The 10,004-nt window shown below is 49.9% G+C and overlaps 1 protein-coding gene across 1 annotated transcript; it reads right to left on the bottom strand.

The window, feature by feature from the left end:
* Positions 1 to 314: 314 nt before the first annotated feature.
* On the bottom strand, positions 315 to 9,414 carry DACT1 (dishevelled binding antagonist of beta catenin 1). The gene is made up of 4 exons (XM_062495084.1): positions 9,055 to 9,414; positions 6,741 to 6,873; positions 4,977 to 5,132; positions 315 to 2,653 (listed from the first exon to the last, which is right to left on the bottom strand). The coding sequence occupies exons 1-4, from the start codon at positions 9,412 to 9,414 to the stop codon at positions 795 to 797; spliced, it is 2,508 nt and encodes an 835-aa protein (XP_062351068.1). The 3' UTR covers positions 315 to 794.
* Positions 9,415 to 10,004: the final 590 nt, after the last annotated feature.

Raw genomic sequence — 10,004 nt, forward strand, 5'->3', positions numbered from 1 at the left:
GACATCAACAGGAATATTAAAACTACTGATACTCATGCACGTGACATGCATATGGGTTTTTTTTTTTTCTTTATCAAAAGCAGTTTTACACAATATAATGAAGTTACTAAGCCTTAGTCAGCTGCTCCAGCTGCAGTTTACTCTGGACACCACGGCTGTCTGCAGTAGGACTCCCAGGAAATTGGAGCAGAGTGCACTCCAGGGAAGGCAACTTAACCTCGGAGACAGATTGGACAGGAGCCCTTTCCTGGTGGGGGAAGGCTGGGGGAGGACAGGAGTGAGTTTCAAGAAGAGAATCAACAAGAAAAGAAAAAAACAGACCAGAGTACCAGAAGGAAAAAGTTCAAGATGTGGCAACAGCAGCAGCAGAAAAGGAGAAGCAAAAATATGAAGAATCACCCTCACTCCCTCCCATTTATTCCCTAAAAACATATGACCTTAAGATGTCAATATCCTGTATAAGACCCAGAACTGGAAAAACTAGACAAGGAAGATCCATTCCCAGAAACATTTTATCCTTTTCTCCAAGCCTTCTGACACCACATGCTGGAAGCTGCTCACCACTGAAATGGCAGTGCTGTGTTGTTGGGTTTTTTTTAAACAAATGTAACGGTCTTTTATTACCACATAAAAGGCACTAGTATCCACCCAAGTTCTGAAGACAAGTGACATAATTTACCATAAGTTTTAAATATTTGTATTTAAAAAAAAAAAAATCTGTGGAAATATGTACAAAAAAAAAAAGCACCTTGCTTCCAAAAGCAGAAGCAGATACATTCCACCAAGTCACCTCACTAGACGGTCGTCATGAGTTTCAGGGAGCCTGACCGAAAGCGGAGGATTTTCTTCTTGAGGTTATGGGAGGCTTTGATTTTGACAAAGGCCTTGGCTGCATTTTCATGCAGCTCCGGCGCCGTGACTGTTTGGATGGGGAGCGTCTGGACAAACTGGGACCAAATCAGGCCCCCGCTCTCATCAGAGTCGCTGGTGGTTGTGCTCTCCCCTACAAACTCCACCTCGCTCAGGCTTGACTCGCTGTCTCCAAAGCAGTTCGTGGTGTAGTTGCTCTGCTCGTCCTCGCTCGTGTCCACCACGGTGGAGTGGAACAAGGACTCGCACTCGGCCGAGTACTCCGAGTCGCTGGCCACGTAGGCGTAGGGGCTGACATAGGGCAGGGGCACCTGTGAGTAGACCCCCACGCCCTCCCGCCGGTTCCTCCTCGCCCTCCGCAGGGCCTCCTCGTAGGAGATCTCCGCCGAGGACTTCCAGCGGCGGTAGTCGGCACGCTTGTGTTTGGGCTTGGCCACCACAACCTCGCGGCCGTGCCCGTGGGAGCGGAGGGCGGATCTGTGCAGGCCGGCCTGCCGGCCCGGGAGGGTCGGCTCCAGCGGCAAGCCGCTGCCTCTCTTCCCCCGTGACGAGGGCTTTTTCAGTTTCTTATTTGTATCCAATTCCTCAGGAAAGCGGCACTTCTTGCCGACCAGTTTGGCTTTCTCCCGCAAGGTCTGTGAGCTGTTTTCCACCCCACTGGCAAGGTGGGACCTGTGTTTCAATGCAGAGCTTTTCAAAATCTTGACGTTCCGAGTGCCTTTGTGGAGCTTCATGCTTTGCTGCTGGGCCGGGATGTACTGGGCGTTCACCAGCAGCCCGTCATCCAGGCTCTGCGAGGAAGAGCCCTCGCTTTTGAAATCCAGCGCGGGCCTCTCCTCCACGGCTGGTGACGAGGAGCGAGCTGCCTGCGAGCTGCTCTTCAACAGGATCTTTTTGGGAGGCTGGCTGACCCTGTTCTCTGGCTGCAGCACCACCGGCTTCGCTGGGGTCTCTTTGGGAGACGCAGCAAAGAGCTGGCCGTTCTCCTTGGGGACATCCCCGGCCGTGGCCACGGCGTTGCGGCCCAGCTCCGGCGGTGCTGGTTTGACGCCCCGCGGCAGGTGCTTGCTCTGGAGTTCCACTGTTGTGCCGGGTGGGAAAGCTGCTGGCAAAGGGGCTTTTCTACTCTCCGGCTGCTCCCCAGCCAGCTCCCTCGGCCTCTGCTTTAACGGGGAGGGAGCCGTGTGGTCGGGAGCGGGGGCCCCACCGGGAGGCAAACACACCGGCTTGGAGCTCTTGAGGCTCACCACGTTGCCGTGGGCCACCATTGCTGCCGGCTGCCGGACACACATGCTCCCATGCCTCAAGATGCCTTTGGTGGCATCGGCGTTGAGACTCGTCCGGGGTTTGTTAGTCCTTACTGCATGAGTCTTTTTCTGAACCAGGCTTAAGATGTAGCTGTCTATCCTCTTGCTGGTGGAAGGGCACGGAGCCGGCCAGGAGCTCTGTGGGGGGAAGGCGTTGGCGGATTGTCCCGAGTCCATTTCGGATGGGGTGCAAACGTCGCTCATATCGCAAGGGAGCCTCTCCTCTTCTCGCTGGGGGTTCTCAGTCACGGGGAGAAGGAACATGGGGCTCTGCACGGCCACGGCGTGGAGCGGGCTGGGGTAGCGGTAGATGTCGTTCCCGTTTTTAGACACCAGATCGCACTGGTACTTGGGATGTACATCTGCAACGACATCGAGGGAATTTGAGTGCGGTGTGGACAAAGAGCGACAGACAGAGCCTGCGGTCTGGTCCTCATGCTGGCCTTCCTTATTATAGTCCATCCAGCCTATGAGATCTGAAAGGCATTTTAGAAGAGTTTAGAGAGCCTGCCAGGGACAGCTGTGCTACGTTTTTAATGTGCTGCCAAGGACGCCGGTCCATCTACACGCACGGTGCAAAGCTTTAACTACAGCAGCAGCAACTTTGCAACCGGGGTGCTGTTCAAGCAATATAAAAAGCAGCACTACCCTTCTGTGGGTCTCCCTGTCACTGCACCTCTGCGGGATTTACCCCACTATGACCACATGGCTAAAACAATAAAAATCACAGCCCTAATGAGAACATGTACATTGGTTTCAAACCTGGGCCCAGGTTGTTAAGATCTTCCTATCTTCCTTTCAAGCCACCCAGAAGTCTGCAAGGGTCTCATGTGTTACACAGTCACCTGTGAAACTCTCTGCAGGCCTCAGCACATATGAATTTTAAATACAAAGAGAAACATAAAAAATACAGACGAGAGAACAATTAATTCTTGTAGCTTATTGAAAAATTTAAATTCTGGATTCTTTCAAGCATGTCCTGGGTCAGGGAAAAAATCCAGACTTAATTTTACTGTTGCTTTTATTATTGTTACCACTATTATTAACATGATATTTATAGCAATGCCAATAGTAATAACAGCTGCTCCTTTTGAGTGTTAAGGGGTTAAAGAATGGGAAACAGGCTCATGTTTTGACACAAGTACAAGGAGTGCAGGTCAATCCAGCTGACATCCTAGCCTTGGCTCTGCAAAGAGAGTTCTGCCAGAGAAATCCAGTGTGTTTCAAAATGCATGAGTCAGATTTAATGGCTAAGCAGCTTACTAGACAGGTAAGCAGCCTTAAGAGCAGGGCTTCCACCCAAGCACCTAAGATGATTATTATTTTTTAAGCTTAAGTTGCCCTTGTCTTCTTGGGCAGGGGTACAATCAAAATGATCCTCTGCCAGTCCTGTTTTCTGCCCTTGGGCTGGAAACTTCAGCCAGGGTACTCCAATTGGATTGCTCAGTGTTCATCACTTATCTAAGGTTTATTTCAAAGAGGTCTCATGAGCATTTATGAAATTTGCTGAGAGAGTGATGTTCTTGTGTGAGCAGGAGGGGAAGAACAGAGAAGTTAAGAGCATAAACTTCCTCCAGATCACCTCTCAGTTTTCCTACATTTCCTAAATTCTATGTTGGCTTCAAGGAACATTGACAAAAAAGACATTTTTGAAATTTGTCAGCTTGTGAAATTTCATCCCTGAAAGTGAGACAGTATGAATAAAGAGAGGTTTAGGTTTTTGAGGTGTACACAGAAAAAACAGCAATGCAATCAGCTGGAATTACTTGTGTGTTTTTGGGTTTTTTTGTTGTTTTTTTTTTTTTTAATGTATGGCCCATGAAGGTCACATATACCTTACAATAGGGAGCATTAAATTACCTTGAGCTGCTCACAGAAAAAATTAGAGGAGTTGTCAGCATCTCAGAATGAATGCATCCCAGGCTGTATTTTCCCAGTTTAGAAACAGAAGATCATGAATTATTCTGTCCTTGATTCACAACAAATCACTATAAGTTAACCTTAAAGAGCAGAATGCAAATTGGAAATACTGAGGCTGGAATCATCCTCCCCAGCCCAGAATCAGCTAAAGCTTTTGAAAATGTCTGCAGTCAATAGCACTTGATCACAACAGTCCTATTGAAGAGTCTTTTCTGGAGAACAGATGAACAGGTTCCTATTGAACCATCCTACAAATCAAGGCTTGCATCTTCAGACTGGTGTCTGAAGTTCACAGGAAGGAAAGTTCACAGCTCTCTGCCAAAGAGACAAAATGTACCTGGCCTGTTCATGGTGTCTCTTTGTCTATACTATATAAGTGCAGGACACACCTCACCATGCTCACCCGGGGATCAAGGACCATCAAAATTGACAAAATGACAGCTAAAAACATGTGCTCTGACCCCCTAAAACCTGTAGCTAGCTCCTTACTCTGTGACTTTAATGATGACATGGCTAAGAGCCATCGTTAATTATTGTTATTCACTAAAAAATGCTTTTCTAAAGAAAGAGAAATCAGCTGACTGATGTGTTTCTGTGTACAGGTACCACTGCCCTCTGCTGGGTAGAGCAGCTGTCAGAGTTTCACATGCCATTTTCATGTGTTTAGAGTGACATACTCATGTGCAAAGCAGGACCAGTGGAGGGCAAACAGTCCTGCCTCATGACCCATGTACGTGAGAGGCACTGGGATCTTTTCAGAGCATAATATGGCACATGAAAGGAAAAAGGGTTAATCCAACCCAGGTACTCCTGAGGCAGTATTTCCAAAGCCAAAGCCACCTCCTGGAGTATGATGTATTCGACCTGCTTTTACTATACCTGCAGATTTAGGGCGTCCATCTGAGATATTCAGTGTTGCCTCCAAAGGGCTGCAAAAGCAAGTGCTAGAATGGCAACTGGATAAACACTCACTGAAGACAGAGTTAGATGAATTGGAAAGCGATCCAGAAGCTCCATCACTCAGCTCATAAAACCCTATAAAAATAAGAGTTTGGATTTATATTAGTTATGTCTACACAAAGTTACTATTTGTGTCCCTAGAAAGGCAGTCGAGCTGGTGTTTGAGTTGGCTTACCCTAATACAGGGTAGTTATGGGATTTCATTCAGTCACCCTAAAAACAGCCAACAATTTAGTAATATCCTTATTGCCATGAATTTACCCTGTTTAAAAGTAAAGCACTTAAAACAGAAGAACATATCTTAGCATATGGAATTTTTTTTAACTTGACAAGGGCTGGGGTTCTAACCCTTACAGGGATTTTCAGATTTTAGCGACAAGGATCCAGGCTGTGTTTGGGAGCCCACTCATTTAATAGAGTGTTATACTTCCAAGACAGACTCTCCAACTATTACTTAACTGTAAAACGGACCCAATGCTATCCATTACTTTCCTCAAAGTTCTGGAGCTAAACATAATGTTTGTGGATGACAAGAAAGAAGAAAAATGGTAAATAATGTACATATTCATCAAATTTAATTTTCCTGGTAAACTGGGACTACTCAAGGAAAAAAGGACACACCACAACCAAAATTTAAATTGTTCATTTAGGAATAAGGAATGCAGAGCATGCCTACAGAATGGGGATGCATCCTGAAAAACAATAATCCTGGAAAGGGCTTAGTCAGCATGGAAGAGCAGCTCAATCAAGCTTAATGATATGGCAAAAAAAGCTAATGAGATTGTTGGATGCACAAAGGGGCTAATGAATAGCAGCAGGGAAATGACTTCAGCAGTCTACATGGCCCTGGTAAGAAACATTCGAATGGTGAGCCCAGTCCTTGAATCCAGCATGCTTAAAACAAAGCTGAAAAATTGGAAAGAGGCCACCGAGCTATTTAGGAGCTTGGAAAAATGCCTTAAAAAGAATGACTTCAAGAACTTGACCTGTTTAGCTCATCAAATAAAAGCCAGGAATATACTGTATAGCACCTTCAAGAGGAGGAAAGGCTGGGTATTAAAAAAGACCTTTCTTTAGGGGAGAAAAGGATATAAAAAATATCAGTGCTGGAACAAGTCAGATTCAGACCAGAAATTAGCAATGGCTTTAACAATTGCAAGTTGGAGGGTTCTTCACTTTTTTAGTGTGTTCAGAACAAGTCTAGAGGCCTCTAGGAAAGGCTCCCCTTAGTTAAATACCACTTACTGGCTTCAACACAGTTAGAATGAGATGGAATTCAGTATATGGAGGATGAAATTGTTTGATTCCGTGCTCCTTTCTGACTGTATGACCACTTTTGATATCTTCCTCCTGATGGTGCTGCTTCCTTTCACCATTTTTCCTTCATCCTCCTCCCTAATATATAGGACAATTAGAACTTTTTGAACTAATGTGGGGGTAACCTTGAAAAAACAAATGCCCAAAACACTAAAAATCTAATTAAGCTTGAAATGCTCCTCTGAAAGAAGCAAACAGCAGCCTTTCCAGTGGGCAGTGAACTCTGTTAGTAGGAATTCATTACCAGAGCGTGAATGAGATGTAGACATTTACTGCTGCAGTACTGAAAACTCCAGCACTAAAATCTACAGGCAGTTCAATTCCAGGTCCCAAGGGAGGCTGCATTTTGCTGAGCACTGCCCTTACCTGAACTTGGACGACTGTCTGTCTCCAGGTGTTCATCTGTCGTTTTTTCCACGTCCAGGCGGAGATCACTTATTTGCTTATCCAGCTCTTGCAACTGATTTAATAGCCCAGCATCCCTCCTCCTCAAGCAGTTCTGCAAAAGAAGAGGACAAAGAACATCAGCTCCTTCAGTGGGGCAGATGTGGAGGGGTCCCAAGGATCAACAGGCTTCTCTATCTAAGCACTGTGAAACACCTTGTGGATATTCTTTTATATAAAAATCGAACAAAGCCCTGACATTTTAGATGGATGCTCTGGATAAATACTTAAGTGAAAAAATACGCAGGCACTTCATCCCAGCCTGTTCCAGCCAGTTCTGCATGAGGAGCATGTTCCACAGTTCAGGAAGACCAATGGGCTGTGCTGACCACAGCTGTAAGAACAAAGCTGGATTGTGTGATACGGCCAAACCAGACCTGTGCACATGGAACGGGCAAGGACGGCCGTGCCAGCCTAGCAGGGCACGTTCCCCACCACACTGGTGTTACTCAGAGATCACATCTGCTCACACAATGGCACCAAACAGCTCTGCCAACAAGTGCCTGTGCTGTGGGAACCGCCTTGTTCTGCTGCACATTATGAGCTCAGAGTCCACCATCCAGAGAGCAAGATTCCCAGGGCTGGGATCACAGCCCTTTTATTAGTTTTGCAGTGCAGCAGGAAGGAAGAGTAATTCTTCCTCTTCTCCCATTATAATTGTATGAAATTGCTGTGAGATGAATTCTAAGGCTATTTATGAAGGTAATTTGATGGCATAAAATAAGCAATAAGAAATTATTTTGCAAGGCACTCATTAACCCACGGTCAACACAATCAGTTTCCCCCTGTGTATTATAATGTTGCTTATCCATCATCTGTTCAGCTTCATACCCTTTAATTGCTCTTGCTGTGGGGAAAGTGGAGGAGGCAGGAGGAAGGTTCATCTACTTTTGTTTCTTCGAGTGCATCATTTGCCTGGCACCCAGGGTGCTCTGATACATTTATTGCAATGACTTCTGATGCTCATAGCTGGACTAGTTCTAAACCTGTTAAATCCAGGATAATCTTTTCCACAGAGTGGACCAGTCATAGAATCACAGATTCACAGAATGGTTTGGGTTGGAAAGGACCCCAAAGATCATCTCATGTCCTTGCCATGGGGACACTAGACCAGATTGCTCAGAGCCCTGTCCAGCCTGGCCTTGGGCAAAAGGAGAGCAAATGCTAAAAGCACTGGCAAGCACTGGTTGAAGATGCGCTGGCGTTTAACTCCATCCTTTGGAGAGCCAAAGGGGAGATCCTAAGCCTTCTCCCTCATTCCTGCGGGAGCTGGGGCTGGCTGGCAGCCAGGCTGGCGGAGGTGATGGGTTTAAGGGATGACTTCGCTGCGCCACCTACTGCCACCAGCGCCCCCTCCCCCAGTCGGCACCGCATCTGGTTCCAATCTGCAATGTCAAGTGCACAAATTAAAGTGCTACCACAAATCCCCGACTTTTTCTGGTCTCTCTCTTTTTTTTTTTTTTTTTTTTTTTTTTTTTTTTTTTTTTTTTGGTAATGATTCCGTGGTCCTTCACTACGGCTCTCGGCCGACGGCCAGCCCCGTTTCAGCAGAAAAAAAAAATAAATCTTTTTTTAAAAAAGGAGGAAAAACGGGGGGTGGGGAAAAGAAAAAAATGAGGGAAATAAATCACGCAATCCTACTTCTCCCTGGGTGAAAGCAAATGCTGAGCCGCGCACAAAGAGCGCCAGGCACAGCTGTACGCTATTTTCATTGAAAAATGATCTGCCGCTTCATGCCGCCCTCCATCTCTCCCCACACCAGCTCCAAAAGGCGTCTTCCAACAAAAGCATCCCTTCTTTAGGGGCCCGATCCTGCCGGTGCCCGAGCGCCCGCAGCCTCCTCTCGGAGCTGGGACCCGGGAGCTGGCTCCCAACTTCCATTCATGGCAACGCCGGCGCCTCTTTTGCCATGAATGGAAGTGGGACCGCCGGCCTGGCTCCGGGACCCGACGGGAACCGTGCGGCCACCGGCACAACGCCGGCACGACCCGTGCACCCCCGAGCTGTCAGCGGCTCTCCGCCGTGCCGGGTGACAGCGGGGCGGGGGTGCTTCCAGCTGGGGCTTCCCAGCTCCTTTCACGTCTCTCCGCAGGCAGCAGCCGCGGGTCACACCGACACGGGAGCACCGAGCGGCCGCGCATCCCGCGGCACTCCCGGCCAGCATCCCCCGCGCTCCCTGTCCGCATCTCCCGGCGATCGCCACTCGCATCCCGCGGTGCCCCCCGCCCCCGCTCACCAGCTGCCTCCGCAGGAGGAGGATGTTCTCCTCCAGGAACTTCTCCTCCAGGCTGCGCGGCGCTGGCCCCTCTCCCGCCGGCTCCCCGCGGCCGCCCTGCGCCCCGGGCCCCGCTCCCGCCGGCCGCCGCAGCAGGAGGCTCTTCACCAGCAGCTCCTGCCGCTGCCGCAGGTACTCCAGCTCGCCCAGCCCGGCCAGCGTGGCCTCCAGCCGCTCCCGGGTGCGCTGCCTCTCCGCCTCCGCTTCGCCCTTCTCCCGCCAGCGAGCATCGGGCTCCCGCGGTGCCCCCGCGGGTCCCCCCGCCGCCTGCCCCGGCCCCGCCGCCGCCGCCGCGGCGCTCGCCACGGGGCTCGCCTTCATCGCCGGGGACGGGGCGGCCGCCGCTGCCAGCCCTGCCCGCGGGGGCACCGCGCCGAGCCCCGCGCCGATGCCGCCGCCGCCGCCGCCGGTCGCGAATGGTCCGCGGGGCGCCCGGCTGATTCCCCGGCTGCCACCGCCCCGCGCCCGCCCACCGCCCGCCTCCATCCCTCCTTCATCCCTCCTTCATCCCTCCTTCATCCCTCCTTCATCCCTCCTTCATTCCTCCTTTCCGCCCGCCTTCCTCCCCGCCCGGCCGCGGCTCCACGCCCGTGGTCGCCCCGCTCCTCATCTTCTTCCTCCTTCTCCTCCTCCTCTCACCTCCGTTGTCCGCTGGCCGCGGCGGGGTGCGGGAAGGAGGGGGATGCGGGAGTACAAACCGCTGACCTTCCCAAAAACTCCATCCGTGACCTCTGGAGTTCTGCACGGCGTAGTCACGGGCCGTCACTCTATTCTGTCATCGCTTTGTGATTCTATCATTATAGAACCGCAGAACGGTTTGAGTTGAGATATTAAAGAACACCTCTTTCCAGCGCCCCCGTGCCATGAGCAGGGACATCTCCACTAGACCTGGCTGCTCTAAGCCCTGTCCA

Source organism: Cinclus cinclus, chromosome 6 (genome assembly GCF_963662255.1).
Source record: "Cinclus cinclus chromosome 6, bCinCin1.1, whole genome shotgun sequence".
In the NCBI taxonomy this organism is placed as follows: Eukaryota; Metazoa; Chordata; class Aves; order Passeriformes; family Cinclidae; genus Cinclus; species Cinclus cinclus.